Source organism: Temnothorax longispinosus, chromosome 12 (assembly GCF_030848805.1).
Source record: "Temnothorax longispinosus isolate EJ_2023e chromosome 12, Tlon_JGU_v1, whole genome shotgun sequence".
Lineage (NCBI taxonomy): Eukaryota > Metazoa > Arthropoda > Insecta > Hymenoptera > Formicidae > Temnothorax > Temnothorax longispinosus.
Window position 1 is genome coordinate 3,071,564 of NC_092369.1, and position 16,346 is coordinate 3,087,909.

At 34.3% G+C, this 16,346-nt stretch overlaps 3 protein-coding genes and 1 pseudogene across 5 annotated transcripts in view; 1 reads left to right on the plus strand and 3 right to left on the minus strand.

The window, feature by feature from the left end:
• Nucleotides 1-16,346, minus strand: part of LOC139822650 (uncharacterized) — an 83,368-nt gene that overhangs the window by 14,225 nt on the left and 52,797 nt on the right. The window contains exons 1-3 of one of the 2 annotated variants that reach the window (XM_071794562.1): nucleotides 3,859-3,995; nucleotides 3,454-3,782; nucleotides 3,170-3,328 (exon numbers count right to left, since the gene is read on the minus strand). The exons of the other annotated variant lie outside the window; for it this stretch is intronic. The gene's annotated coding sequence lies outside the window, so the exon portion shown is untranslated. Of the gene's footprint in view, nucleotides 1-3,169; nucleotides 3,329-3,453; nucleotides 3,783-3,858; nucleotides 3,996-16,346 lie in introns of those variants that run through there. 2 annotated transcript variants of the gene reach the window in all.
• LOC139822654 (uncharacterized) lies at nucleotides 21-11,538 on the plus strand. 2 transcript variants are annotated; one of them, XM_071794569.1, is made up of 5 exons: nucleotides 21-178; nucleotides 9,953-10,149; nucleotides 10,244-10,340; nucleotides 10,470-10,517; nucleotides 11,402-11,538. In XM_071794569.1, the coding sequence occupies exons 1-4, from the start codon at nucleotides 21-23 to the stop codon at nucleotides 10,513-10,515; spliced, it is 498 nt and encodes a 165-aa protein (XP_071650670.1). In that variant the 3' UTR covers nucleotides 10,516-10,517; nucleotides 11,402-11,538. The 2 variants fall into 2 exon arrangements, with proteins under 2 accessions (XP_071650670.1, XP_071650669.1); XM_071794568.1 differs by lacking the exon at nucleotides 11,402-11,538 and adding an exon at nucleotides 10,630-10,769.
• On the minus strand, nucleotides 5,644-7,239 carry LOC139822651 (uncharacterized; annotated as a pseudogene).
• Nucleotides 11,703-15,065, minus strand: LOC139822649 (uncharacterized). Its single transcript, XM_071794560.1, has 2 exons — nucleotides 12,909-15,065; nucleotides 11,703-12,794 (listed from the first exon to the last, which is right to left on the minus strand). Exons 1-2 carry the CDS (start codon nucleotides 13,104-13,106, stop codon nucleotides 11,703-11,705), a joined length of 1,290 nt encoding a protein of 429 aa, XP_071650661.1. The 5' UTR covers nucleotides 13,107-15,065.

Sequence of the window (16,346 nt, forward strand, 5' to 3'; positions counted from 1 at the left end):
CGCTATGCAAGTTTGTCTGGATGACCTTTATTAATATAAAAGAAGAAATGTGTGACAGTGGTTTTGTGAAGGCGCAATCAAATAATCTTCCTAAAGTTTCCACAGGAATGATTGCTGATTATTTTATGAATAATGAGTGTTACAATGTGGCCGAATCAAGTGGAGCTAAAATGAAAAGGTAAAATAGTTAATGCTTATTAATAAACTATATTGTTCAAATACGAAAGTAAGTGTAATAGTATTTTACCTAAATTTATTTGATAATAATAATTGTATACACTTAGAGCGTAACCTTTGAAACCTAACCTACAAAAATTATCAGTAACGCTTTGTTCGAGATCACGAATGCTCGAGATCACGAATGCTCTTAAATATTCTTATTCTCATTTAGACGACTGTGTCATGAGTCACAGCGGATCGCCCCTTGTTTGTTTCGCGCTCACGTTATAAGAATTATTCTCCGTACGAAGCCGAGTCACTCTCTGGCACGGTGGTCCTTTCGACGATCAATAATTACGAGGACAATGGCTATGTGCATCTTCGATATTCACTTCGAGAAGCTTCTTATCCATGACATTTTGACCTTAGCTAAGCATTCGTCATCCCTGGTGCGTTCTTTGTCTCGGGTGGGTATAAAAACCCATAGAACCTACAGCGCGCCGTCATTCGTCAACAGTGTGTCAGTAGATCAAGATCTGTCATCAATCGATATTGTGATCACAGATGATATAATAAAATAGATAACCAACTCCTGGCTTTTGCTTTAAAAACAGTGTTTTAAGCGCCACCTGGGCGAATATACATGAGCGAACTAATATTCAATATGGCCGACTTCTATATATATATATATATATATATATATACATTTATCCCAGCAAACACAGAATACACCGAGTGCGCAATTTGCTATCAAATTGCGCACTCGGTGTATTCTGTGTTTGCTGGGTATTTATATATAGTAGACTAATAGAGTGTACTAATAAAGTATAATCAGTATGTTCATTCTGTATCGGTGCTTTCATTCTTATTAAAAAGATCAAAGTACCGATACAGAATAAACATAATAATTATATTATATAAAAACTAATAAAAATTCTGTATACATAGGAAAAATAGTAAATGTTAAGTTATAAATTGGATAATAAAAAATTTTATTTTTAATTATAAAATGTCTTTATTTTAATATCAATAATATCTAATATTTATTATTATATTATTATTATTAACAGCCGCAACTTTTTAGTAATATATATAAAAATCAATTTTTAAAAATAATATTATATAGAAATATTATGCACGGGGGGTATGAGGCGCTCCCCGGATTTGCGATTGGTCGACAAATTTTCTCGAAGGACCAGAGGGCCCGTGCCCTCGCGAAAGTGAATAAAGCGAAGCAAGCAAACGAATATCAAAAAATGCGAGGCGACTCACCGTGTCGTTGCCCGGCGCCTCCTGGGTGTCGACGTCGTCCTCCCGTTGGCGAGATCTCTGGCGTGCAAGGCGAAAGCATGCAACAGTCCGGTATAGCAAGCAGGCACGGACCGGCAGGTATAGCAAGCAGGCACAGATAGGCAGGATAGCAAGCAGTCACAGATAGGCAGGATATCAAGCAGTCATAGATAGGCAGGATATCAAGCGATTAGGCCTTCGTGGTCTGCGATGGGCGACCGAGCACTCCAAGTTTGCACATGCGAAACGGTAACGTGTGAGCTTCACGACGTTCGACTGATGAGTCCCTCTTCCGTTCTCTCGGCTCGCGCACCTGCGAAGTACGGCGCGAGCGAGTACCGAATTCTTCTCATAATTGGGGATGCCACCCGTGGGCGGGCAGCACGAGTCGGGTGAGTCGCGCGAATATCGACAAGTGTACTAATCGCGATCCACCGACGTTTCGCTAATAGGCGCGATAATTCAACCCGGTATAACTGATCAATACAAGAACCGTACAATTAACATGTGAAACGACAACACGAAATCAATCCTATCATTAACTACTATTTACACTATGATACACGGCGGTGCGCCAAACATATTATAATATGTAAATATTTTATTATGTAAGAACAAAGTTTACACTTTTCTGATATATCTTTTTTGCTTTTTTTAAATATCTATTATGTAAGAATATTATAATATCTTATTATGTAAGAACAAGTTTACACTTTTCTAATATATCTTTTTGCTTTTTTTATAATGATCAATAGCTTGCTTAAATATAATGTTGCTAGCTACGTATCGAGTGTCACGACCAGATAAAATTCTGTTCACAGATTTACAAAATGTATATAGAAATAATTTAATAATTACTTGTATAACAGCATGTTTTAATTCTTCTTTATGTTCGATGCATTTAACGAAAGACTTTAGCTTTTCGTACACACGCTCACGTAATAAAACAGAAACATTTCTGCGAAAACATAATGAAGAAATGTTTTCATTTAAAACAGAATCAGCTTCAATAAATATATCATTCAAAAAGCACATAGATGGATACGTTAGAGATGGTTTTTCTTTAACATATTCTGCATTAAATTAATTGTATATATTCTGTATGTGATGTGTCCGTACTTAAAAGACTTTCTTTACATGCTATACAATTTTTAAATTTTTTCATTGACAAACTTTTTTTTACAACCCAGCCAGCAACGTATGATCTATTGCTTTCTTGTAGTGGATATGCTTTATGGATATTTTCTATATTTTTTAACTTGAGATGATTCTGTTAAAAAATCTTCTTCTTCTACCGTTTGTTCTGTAATATTATTTGCACAAGTAGCATTTTTTACAAACTGTTTTAAAGTAAATAATAAATCGCCGTCATTTATGTTTTCGCAATTGGATCCCACAGATCTTCTAGCAGTAAAATTATTAATTAATAATGTTTTGTATGACCCGCAAAATTGACTGCACGACGGATTTATATTTCTGCGTCCATGACTACGAATTAAACCAAAAAAATTTTCTAAAGGATCCTGATTGATATTTCTTGTTTTTAAAAATCTTATTCCTTTACTTTCAACAATGTTCCATATTTTTTTAAAACCACGCAAAGTAAATATCCAATTTTTTAACGATGGTATACATTTAACTGGTCGTTTAGTTTTCGGATCGACATATCGCATATTAGATAATCGTTTAATGGCATATGGCCAAAAGTTATGATGCTTACTATTTTTCGTTACTGCTACGCGTAGAGGAGTTTGTGGATGCAAGGTATGTGCGTTAACGGAATCAAAAATTTTATTAAAAAGATCCAATGCCACTGCTGTGTCATATCCTGCCTTGTTTGGTATTTGTAACTGACCAATCTGTGATTCAATAAAGCCTCCTAAAAAATGATAAATTACATGCAATTAGATTATATACAATTTATATTTATTGTTATTGTTACAATTATTTATTATGTGCAAATTAGTAAATTTAAAAAAGTGATAGTAAGATTGATTAAATTACCTTTAATTTTGCTATTATATTCTACATATCCCGATAATCTTGCACTGCAAACTTGAGCAGCACATTTTACTTTCATTTTTTTATTTTTGATTTAATGACATGTTGGTCTGTTAATTTTGGTAGTTGGCGATTTAACGTATTTGTATACATATCCATTTTATATGCCATTTCAATAATGTCCCATGACGCAAACTGTCGTTCGTTTTCTTTCAATATGGTGATATCAAGTTCTAAATTTTAAATAATAAATTGTTACGGATTCCTTTTAAAAGATGTGGTGGATCAAAAATAGGTACAAATGTTTTGCCCAAAAAGTTGAATAATATCTTCTGAAATATGGAATAAAAAATTGTTTTATGTATTTTAATTATGTTTTTTAAATTATTTTATGTATTTTATACTTACGATATTCTTGACCTGTTCTTATACATTCGCGTTTTGAATCCTGAAGAAGACTGTTAATACATGTCATGTTCGGTCCGCCTTGGTCACATACAGTTGCAATAATTATCAACCCAGCTTTAGTTAATTCTTTTATAATTCCTTTATACATCTCAACAATTGTGCAGATTTGGTTTGACTTTTACAAAAGCCATAATACAATGGAATTTTCCAAACCTTTCACAATTCCTCGTATCATAAATACCATACATGATCTGCTATGAGAGATGTACGTCTATGTCCCCAATCTTCAAAACCAATGATTTTATCATTTGACTGATCGTATTGCAAATTGGCTTCTAATGACATCTCATCCCACATTAACACGCATAATTTGTCATGATCGTTATTTATTTGTGCCATATGCTGCTGCAGATGCTCAAAAATAAATTTGTTGATTCCTGGTTGTAATGAGATTGTTTGTAACAAACATTTGAGAGTTTAGGACTTGGCAGTATAAATAATTTTGATAGTAGCTTGTAACAAGAACCAGATTGTTTTATATAGTGATAATGCTAAAATTTTTTCATCAAGCGTAAATCTTCTTCCCTATATGTGGAGAATAATGTATATTAAATATAAAATAAAATAATTATTTTATTCATGATATTTTGTATAATGTATTTATACAACAATATTGCATAAACAACATTATATATTATTTATGTGTTTATAATTTATAATAATCAAAAATAGTTGCATGATATACAATAATATAACATTTTTCAAAAAAGATAGATACTATTTTTGTATTGTTGCAATGTAAGGTATTTTTAGCATTACAATCAACATATATACATTATTTTAATTGTACATAATAATAAATTTTTTAGTTGGTATACATGATTCTTACATTTATAATACTTGATTCTTGCATATAAAACATTCAAAAAGTAATAAAAAATAGTTATGTTATCTATCAATGATTTTTTCAATAATTTTATTTTCCAAAAAATAAAATCATTGTCTGTAAATAGAAATAAAGTTATTGTAATTTAAAGCATATATTTTTCAAATATATTGAACTTCGTTTTGGACACGTTGATTGTAACGAAGATTTTAATGGTAATTATGCAGTATAGGGGAAGCACCTCCGATGACCTTGACCTTGACATATGTTGTCAAGGTCACCCTCCTGAGTGACCTTCAGAAGGTTTTAGCCGTCGCTCGCTATTCGTTAAAAAGTTATTAACAAAAAAAGTTTCGAAAATATAGCAGCTATTTTGAGTATTGGAAGGCATAAATAACTAATATATACGTGTGTGTACCCTGCTTTAAAAAAAATCACAACTTCTATAAAGCAGGACATACACACATGTGTGTGTGCCCTGCTTTAAAAAAAATCACTACTTCTATAAAGCAGGACATACACACATGTCCTGCTTTATAGAAGTTGTGATTTTTTTTAAAGCAGGGCACACACATGTGTGTATGTCCTGCTTTATAGAAGTTGTGATTTTCTTTAAAGCAGGGCACACACACATGTGTGTATGTCCTGCTTTATAGAAGTTGTGATTTTTTTTAAAGCAGGGCACACACATGTGTGTATGTCCTGCTTTATAGAAGTTGTGATTTTCTTTAAAGCAGGGCACACACACGTATATATTAGTTTTTTATGCCTTCCAATACTCAAAATAGTTGCTATATTTTCCAAATTTTTTTGTTAATAATTTGTTGTGTTAGTTATTCTATATAATTATCAATAATTTATAAAGTATTATAATGTATATTTTATTCATTGATTTTTCAGTTATGGGATACATAATAGACATTGTTTCAAAAAAAGCGTCTATTCGTTCGTTAAAATCAAATGCTCGTTTGAACATGAATTCCGCTAAATAATGGTTGAAGTGATATTCTCTTGTATATATACTTTTCAATATACCAACTATTCTCTACTTTAGATAACTTTTCTTTCAGTATACCAACAATTCACTGTTTTAAATAATTTTCCTTCGTTCATACATGGACCTATTTCTACATAAATATCAGTCATTTATGTCTATTAGTACTCAAAATAATTGCTATATTTTCGAAACTTTTTTTGTTTATAACTTTTAATGAAAACGAGCGACGGCTAAAACCTTCTGAAGGTCACTCAGGAGGGTGACCTTGACAACATATGTCAAGGTCAAGGTCATCGGAGGTGCTTCCCCTATACTGCATAATTACCATTTTAATTCATTAAAAAGTTTTTTGTAATTTACCTTAGGAGAATACTTTACATTCTTTAGTTGCATATTAAAAAATAATCTTTGAGTTGGAGTTAAAGTATTAAACTTTTTACAGAATTGTGCATCTGCAAATTTTTTGCATCTTTCAGGCGTTGTTATAACGTACTACTGTGCTTTCATCTGGTTTCTTTCTTTGCTAACATTACAGCTCTTCTGTATATTTTCGTGCTTTTTAGTGTTAATTGGGATTGCCTTGTAATAGAAGCAAGTATACTTCTTGAGTTTTTGGTGTGCTGGGACGATCAATTACTTCATTTATTGAGTCATTTGGAATATTTTGTGACTCATTGTTTCTACATATTCTGTATTACTTGTAGAGGTTTCATTTGTATAACTGCTAATTTTAGATTGTAACATTATCAGTTGTGTATTTGTTTGTGTACTTGTTCCACATTGTTCATTAATAAGTCAGAAACACCCGTTTCAAATTGTGAATGCAGTTCAGTTATATTTGTATCATGTGTTTCTACTGTATTTGTTTCTATACTATTATATATATTTACACTGGGCACAGCGTTATGTTTCAATCTTCGCCGATTCTGAGTATAGATGTAATCATCAGGCAAGAAATGTAAATGACATACTCTGTATTTTCTTAATTCCTCTGATGAAGTATTTGAAATAATATTATTATTAATAGCTCTCTCCATTTATCTGATAACGTGACATTTTTGGGAAAAAAATGACCAGGGACTCTTGAATTTGACTTACAACCTGGTACGATGCAAATCCATTCAACTTTTGTCATATTATATTTATTGTGCATCAATTTGGAGGCAGCATCCAGTCACGCAACAATAAACTTGTATAAAATCCTTCTTCTTTCTTGAATATAAAACATATGTTCATGTAAAAGTACTATTAAGTACAATAATATACGAGCGATTTGAAAACCGCTATGGTAAAATAATCGCAATGTATTCATACCTGTGTACGTCAATGTATCAAGAGACACGTAGTGTCTCGCGCCAAGTACACCCGGAGCGATTCTATTTACTCGTATCGCAGAAAAATAACCGAAACTCGTGTGTACGAAATACTATGCTCGTGACGCTTGTGTGATTATTCAGCCATATTTCCTAATGTGACGTCACAGAAACGACATAGCCGCCATCTGGACGAATATACTAACATGAACTAACACGGTTACTTTTCATATAGAAGTTTCCCCCCATGATTGTGATGGTCAGTTCATGGTATAAATACAAGGGTATGCTCTTGCGCATATTTCCGAACCCAGCCAATCAGCGACTTGTCTAAGCTTACGTCACACTGAGCGGCACATTTAAGCAGCGAATCTGTAATAGTCATTTATAAAAGCATTTTGAGCGGACAATATGTGAATACAAAATAATGTGATCATTTATGTGAGAGAAAATTCTGTTTTATAAATAAATAAATATATATAAACGAAAATATATAAATATAAAAAAACGCACGTGACATACGGATAAACGCTCATCGTTTCCCGAATTTGTCTCTCGTTGTAGATGTTAGAAACGTTATTGTTATTTGACGAATTTTATAATTATTTTATGTGGGTTGTCTAAATATATGATATTACAGAAAATATTATTATTATTAAGAAAAAAAGAATTGTGTGCATTGAATAAAAGTCATTGCGACGTACCGAAAATTTCACATAAAACGAGATTTTAATTTCCAGTCATTTATTATTAAAATTCTGCGAATTATTAGTTTTAATCAAAAGTGGTCGGAAAACGATTGGAAAAGAATTGTCAGCTGAGACGCAAAACAAAAATATATTGTGGCGTACGACATAAAGAACTATATATGCAGAGGAAAGATGCAGATAAAAGATCAAATAACAATAAATGCAGATATTTAATATACAGGGTTTTTTATTAGTAAATTTTGACATCTTTCTTTTTTTTGCCTGTGATTTGCGATTGCAATTGCTCGGTTCATTTCGCGCAGCCTAATATATGTCCTAGTCCTAATGAGGCATAGTAATGCCTCTCTCGGTATTTTAATTTTCAATTGTGGTTCTATTATTTTTGCTAAGTTTTGAAATATAAGATTTTCTTTATTCAAACTGGATCCGTGATATTTAGCAAACTCAATATTCATTATACGAGCACATTGTAATAATTTGTCACTCGGATACATACATTTTCCTCGCGAAATAACTTGCAGCCAATCTTGGTCACCCGTTGTTTCCAATTGGCGCGTTTCAATACCTAATGTTTTATCTGTGCTTTTAAATCTAAATGCTACGTATCCGGCTATATATTTTAAACTCTCTTCTTCGATAGCCTCGCTAATATTAAAATCTTCTAATTTCTGTAATAACTGTTCTTCCTCATAACTTGGAGTAAGATAGAAATTTTCAAAAATATAACTTATTTGGCCTTTCTTATTGGTCATTACAAAAGATTTTAATGTAGCCCTCTTGACAAAATAGATTGAGAACCTCTAGTCTAACGTTACAAGAGTCTGGACAAGATACGTGAACAGAAAGAATGTAATAACTTTATAATTGTGAAATACGTATTGGCAAAAAATAAACGTTAGCTTGTGAAACTGTAATTCTTGAGTGTACGAACAAGTAGAGTGTAAGAACAAGTAACTCTTTTGTGTTTACGTATTGAAATCTGTAATCATGTATGAAAGACGAACATTATCGAGTTTGAAAAAACGATTTATAAGGAGCTCGCGTTTCTCGATGCGTTATTTAAACAAACGTAGTTGCTCTACTTAAGTATGTCAAATGATATCGTTCTATAATTACTCATCGCAATAATAAACGTACACACACGTGCACCGTCGATATAAGGTTTCTATATTTGGATCGATTAGTCACTAGTTTGGCGTGATGGTTTCTTGGCGCTCGACCAGCCCCATGATTTATTTACATGGGAAAAGTTGTAAAATATCAGTTGATCGACAATCGGATTTATCTTCAATGCATGAAGTCTGGAACGCGTGATCCTTGATATATTTTCTGTAGTTTCGAAGTTATGAGAGTTTGGAAGTTTGATGTTAGTGGAGGTACTGCATGGAGATGCAACGTCGGGATAGCATCAGGACGTATCTTCCTAGTTCGTGTAGGTGAATAACCTAGTAGATGTTCTTGTAAGGGCTTCGTAAAAGCTTCATCAGCAAAATGCTTCGAACATATCCTAGCTGAAGCAAACAAGGTTTAAGGTTCTTAAATATATGCTTTAATATATGCTTATTACTATACAAAAGTACATACCATATTTTGGTGAAATATTTTCTTTTCCGCATGCTTGACGCCACTTATTACACAGTGCTGGATCCTTTGGGAAGGAAAAATATTTTATTTTATTTCCTTCGATCTTTCTGGTCTTTGCCAGATAGTTCCCACACCCTTTCACATTACACGTCATTGCGTACACTGTAATAATCACAAACGAATTACTCGACATAAATAGCGAACCGAGCGAAACGCAGCCATTGCGAATCACCGAGTACATCCGATTCATTCCGATGCTACACGAGTATGACGTAAGCTTAGACAAAAGTGGTGGGAATGCGCAGTGGTCTGACACGGTATGAGCATACCCTTGTATTCTACCATGGGTCAGTTCTCATTCACGCGCGGGTTATTCAACACTACAAGCGAGAAAGTGTTGATATAGAATTCGCTTAAACTGCCCGCGTTTCCGAGTTCACTTAAATTCAAATACATTTATAAATTATGTCATTCTTTGATTTCGGCATTATTTTTGATTGTTAAATAAACTGTTGTGTTACTGCAAGCTTCTGGTGTTAGTGGTCTCTCATGCACTATCCCTCCTTACTCGCACGCGCGCGAACACGCTTGTTCTTTATTGTAGATCAGAACGAGTAAATTATGGTGATTCTGCAGTAGGTTACGTACAACTCAAAAGAGATGGAAATATTTGTAATGTTCAAGGAAAAGTTTGTCCAGAACACCGAGTAAATAGTAAAGCTTACGTTGTGAAGATGCTAGTGGATGAAAGTGATGAAAAAGTAATAGAAATTCAATGTCAAGACTGCGCTGCTTCAGAGGGTATGTGTACTTTTATGTAAAGATGTACAAAATATAAATATACTTAAATTTGTAACATTTTTATTCGTTATTTCATTTACATTTTGCTTTACAGGTGGCTGTAAGCATGCCATCGTTTTTCTTATGTGGGTGCATCGCAGAAGTGAAGAGCTAGAACCAACAGCAACTGTATGTTACTGGAAAAAACCCCGGTTAGCTAAAGTTTTGAAAACATCAGAAATATAAAAGCGAAGGATATGGTGAAAATTAAATGTCCGAAAGATAATTTAAGTAACTACGATCCAGATGATTTTTATAACTCGTTATTAATGGAATTCCAGTCACACCAATTTGATTGTCAATTGTCTAGACATTGCATCGATCTAAAGGTAAAAAATTCACTATCATTGCATGAAATGTTAGTAACATTTTATACCTCTGATAATTTTACACCTGATGCGGGTAATTTTTTAAAATTTGCTTCTAATATCATGACCTTAGATTTGTGTAATAAAATTGCCGTAAATACGAAAAATCAAAGTGAATGTAATCTTTGGAATGAATTAAGATACGGTAGACTCACTGCTTCTCGACTCCACGAAATGGCACATTGTGGCGTGTCCAATGGTAGCCTTGTTAATCAAGTAATAAATAATACAAAAGTAATGAATACAAAGTCAATGCGAAGAGGGAAAAACTTAGAAAAAAAAGTAATAGAAGTTTTACAAAAAAGACATAAACTAAGTCTGGATTCTTGCGGTTTATTATTAAATCCAGAGTTTCCTGCTATCGCAGCGTCTCTGGATGCTGTAGGAAAAGATTTTGTAGTGGAGATAAAATGCCCAACGACATTAAAAACTGAACGTGCCTATATTACCTCCGATATAAAATTAGGAAATAAATGTTTCGCACAAATTCAACTCCAGATGTTCTTAAGAAAAGTTCAAAAAGGATTATTTTGTATGGCAAAACATAATTTTGAATCAACGCATGAAATCATAATTATATGGATAGATTACGATGAAATTTATGTTAAAAATCTGATACAAAAAGCTATGATCTTTTGGGAAAGCAACATTTTTCCATTAATTCTAAAAACTGTACAAAGTTAGTTATATAAAAATATTGTATATATATTATAAGTGTTCAGATATATTTTTTATAAGTCATATAAGGAAAAATAACAATAAATTACACTATTAATAGAATTGTTTTTTATTACTTATATACGTTTAATTTTATGATTTATTTTTTAATTACTGTCTAATAATAGGTTCTTGAAGATTTATTAATGCTGCAGCGACTATTATCATATCATCGATAACGTCCAATGTGCGATGGTGAATACTCGAATGAGGTTTAAGTATACTGAATTCCCTTATTCTTCTGATGACCCTTTCTATATGTATGCGAAGACTTGCGATTCTTTTAGTTTCCAACACTTCATTTTTTGAAAGTTTTTTATCGCTCGATACACTTGATGGCCGTATTAGCACACATTTTTTCTTTTGCAACATGTGATCAATGTGTTTGAATCCTCGATCTGCCATTACAGCACAGCCATCTGGAAGCTTCTATAAATACTGACTTTTTTCTACTATTGCAGCATCAGTTATTCTTCCACCAAAACCTTCTGATATAAAATTTATGTGGCCATCGGGTGTTGCAGATATTAAATATTTTAATGTGTTACATTTTTTGTATTCCGACCAAGTAATACTTTGATGTATGGGGTTAGTTGGTTTTTGAATCTCAATTTCAAGGCAATCTATTATCGATTGCACATTATAATATTTACCATGAAATTCCCTTGGCAAATTTCTTCGTATTGATATAGCACTAGGCCAGATTATTAATTTTTTTAGATGCAGGGCTAACACTGGTAAAGTCTGGCGAAATATGACACTGGCACTAGTTGCTCCAAGTCCAAAACAGTCACCTAAACAAGAATATGTGTCGCTTAACTTTATCCTCGATAATGTTAAGCATATGTCACGAACGCTAATGTTTGTTTTTTCACATAATAAATTTATAATGAAAAATCCATTAGCTGGAAGTCCAATATATACTTTTGGTTTTTCTTTTATTAAGAGTAAATGTCTTTCCAATGCTTCTTTTAAAGAATATTTCTTCTGCAATATCTCATCACTAGTTTCTTCAGAGGGTAAAAATTCCTCGCACATCTCGAGTGTATCATCAAGGGATGTACATGTTGCTTTTGTTGAACTTGACGTACTAACAATATTAGCACTGATGCTTTTCCAAGTTAATGTAGAAATCTGGGCATCTACCATGGTTGGTCTGCAATCAATTTGATTATCTCGCATATTAACTTTGTCAATTTGAATCCGTTTGTGACATTGATTAATTTTATCTGTTTGCACTTTTCTATTCTTAAATACTACGGGTTTTATTGGCAATTGAATTTCTTCCACTTTCGGAGATCCAGATTCCAATTCTAAAATATTATGAAACTCCGTTTTTTCGATTTTTTCTTCGGCTATAACGTTGTTTACAGACTCAACTGTGGCTTCAGCTTCATTTTCTTTAAAAACTGCATCATTTACAGCTTGTTTCCTAATTTTTGGAAGAGCTCCTTTTCTCAAGCGAACATTAGCACTTGGATCAAGCAAAATTCGAGTGTAGTTTTCCAAATCCTCCTGCAACTGTCATAAAATAGTTTATATATAATTTGAATTTATGTGTGTGCGTACGTGCGTGCGTGAGTGCGCGCGTGTGTGTGAGTATAATATACATACAGTAAATATATAATAACTTACATTAAAATGATCCTCGCAACAGTATAAAGCTGACTGTTGTGAAAATTCTCGCCCATCACCTCTTATAATTTTAATCCACTGTTTTCTTGCTTTGCCTTTTGGCACTGGTAAAAAACTCTTTGTAGGTGTGGTAATTGTCGTATTTCCACACTTGCGGAAAAAACAGGACTTATAACGTCTCTTTTTTCCTTCTGACATCTTGTGTATATGACAGATATGACAAATACAGACAGATGACAGATAGTAATTTTGAGGTTAAACATGACGTAAATCAGCACATATGATGGAACAGATGCGGCGACGGGATTGGTCAACTATCGATAGCTCATAATGACGTCATACGACATTTTTGCGCGAAAAAATTCGATTCAAATATGACAATCTTTAATTCATTATTAAAATTATAAATATGCATGACATAATTTTTTCTATATTTTTATTATAACATATATGACATATATTATTATTTTAAACAATAAAAAAGATATACTGTTGAAGCCCATTGCAGCGACATTTTCTAAGAACTAAGAGAATATCAACAATTTCGTTCCTTGTGTAGTCTGGTATTGCTGAAGTTATAAAATAAACGAAGAATTTTTTCTAAGTTCAATTTTCACGGAATTTTCAATTGGATGTACAATTACATAAGGTCCAACAATGAACAATGTAAATTTCAGAGGTTTATAACTCTCTCAATTATTGGAGATTGGAGTTGGAGATCTGTGTTTTTGCATATAGTTCATGAATTTAGTTGGCTACATACTGTATAAGGTGACTTATAAGTTATTTTTAAAGTTTAGCCACAATTTCGATTTTTTTAAAACAATATCAAATGGTTAATTGCGTTTAGGGGTGTGTACACAATAAACCTAGTCATTTTTAACAATAAACCACGTGTTTTATACAATGAATTGTTAGTGTTATTTTAGTTTTACTATGTTTTAAAATGTTTATTTAGAGAAGAGATAATTCTAAGATATGATAAGTAAGATTAGGATAATATGACTTTAAATTAAAACTAACTTAATTATATATGTTATGTTTTCATTATTTAAAGCTTACAATCAAAATTATTATTTTTAATCAGACTTTTTCTCACTTAGATTATTATTTATTGTAACAACTAGTCAGTTTAATAAGACTTATAACACAGATAACTGTAGTAAAAAACAAAATGGTTCATTGTAAACAATAACATTTTTTATTTTAATCTTAAAAAAATACGGTAAAATAATGCAAATAGAAGAAAGTTTGTTTAGTACAAGCTCGCGCAGGAGCCTAGGCTCTAGATTTATTGAATAGGAAACGACACTCTTACTCGTTTATTTTAAGGCAAAGAGGTTGTGTAATTTTATGATTCGATTGACAAACGGCTTATCGTATTACAATTAACATAAAACACTCAGTTTCATACAGAAGTACATGCTGTTTTAAATACAATGGAGAAAAAGTTGATTAGTAATGAATAATCCTTTCTTTTATAATGTTAAATCATATGCCTTGTATCTATTGAGATAACTTTCAGAAAGTCTTATATATTCTTATTTTGAATTTATTGTTAAGTAGTTAGTAATAATGCAAATCAATCTCTCTTTCAAAGAAAGGATCGTTCTAATTATGCACATATAAGCATAAATTAATACAAGCAAATATCATCAAATATGTTGAACGAATAATAAGATAAGGAACTAAAGTGCCAACTTTCTTATAATCTCGAAATAATACTTATCAATGTGAATACTGAATAAAACAAAGAGTTAACTTACTTAAAACAAACAAGTAGTCACAAAAAAAGGAAAGAATTAAAACAAATATAAAGTATATTGCATAATCTATGCATATCAACGGTAAATTACTTCTAATAATAATTGACACTTTTACATATCTTAAAGTACACATAAATATCAATAAACAAGTAATAATCATAAATGAAGTAATGCGTCAATAAAGTAATCAGGAAATAATCCTTCCAGATGAAGTAATTAGAGAATATAAATTGTTTCAAACTCGAAAGACCAGACACTCATCCGTGTCAGAAGCTAGACTAACTTCAATGTGGTGCGGGTTAGGGAGGTTCGCGCTCCGTTTAGGTGCGCGGTAGGATCGTGGGATCGCGGAACGGGCAAGTTCAGTCAGTTTGATTTTTGTTATTTGTACTGTGAGAAGTCTTTATTTGCTGCGGTGTCACAAACATGGTTTACGTGAACACCACATGGCTAGCACTTGTTATGCGAATGGCCGTGTCGAACGGTGACACGGCGGATTTACACCAACATGGCCGATCACGGCACACGGCGCACGAGGCGCTTACAGAAATGATCGCGGAATGTCTCGCACGCGGTAGAATGGCCGACCGCGGCAGATTACGCGCACAACGTGGTATCTGAGTTTCTCTCGCGAAGGAGGACGGCCGATACGGCGCAGATCACTCGCACTCGCACGATTGTACTTAAACTCTCGCGAAGGGTGACGGCCGAGCGCGGCGCAGATCACTCGCAGTCGGCGAGATTGCACTTGAACTTTGAACTGTCGCGAGGGGTGACGGCTGAAGGCAGCGCAGGTCACTCGCAACCCGCGAAGTTGCATTTGTCTCTCGCGAGGGATGACGGCCGAGCGCGACGCAGATCATTCGCAACTCGCGAGATTACACTTAAACTCTCCCGAAGGGTGACGGCCGAGCGCGGCGCAGGTCACTCGCAATCGGCGAGATTATACACTTGAACCTTGAACTTTCACGAGGGGTGACGGCTGAACGCAGCGCAGATCACTCGCGACCCGCGAAGTTGCACTTGTCTCTCGCGAGGGATGACGGCCGAGCGCGACGCAGATCACTCGCAGCTCGCGAGATAGAACGATTCTCGCGAGGGGTGACGGCTGAAGGCAGCGCAGGTCACTCGTCACTCGCGAGACTGAATACGGCCGAACACGGCGCTTAACTTTCAACGGAGAGCACTGAGATGCGTCTCAAAACGTACCGTCCGGTGCGGGACGACGGATAAGCTGAATCGACGCGGTGAACCACGATATCGTACGACGAGCGGGTGTCTTTTACGACACGCGGGATAGCAGGCTGACAGCGGACATCTTGCAGCGACGCGAGCGGAGAATCTTGTCGCGGTACGAGCGCGGATCTCGTGTCGACGCGAGCGGAAATCTTGTCGCGGCACGAGCTGAGATCCTGTCGGCGCGAGCGGAGATCTTGTCGCGTGGCCCGCCACCCGGTTCGACGTTTTCGGTTTCGCGGATATGGACACGTGTGGTTCACCGGCCGGCTACAGACGTACTCTACTGCGCTTCCGGCGGCGCCGCGACGCGAGGATGAAGAACCATGCCAATCGATTTCGATAGATATGCGGGTCGATGTGCGAACGCTCGCGAAATTTGATTGGTCGCGAAGCGCTCCTGGAATCGCGCATGTGGTCGATAAGAACGGGATCG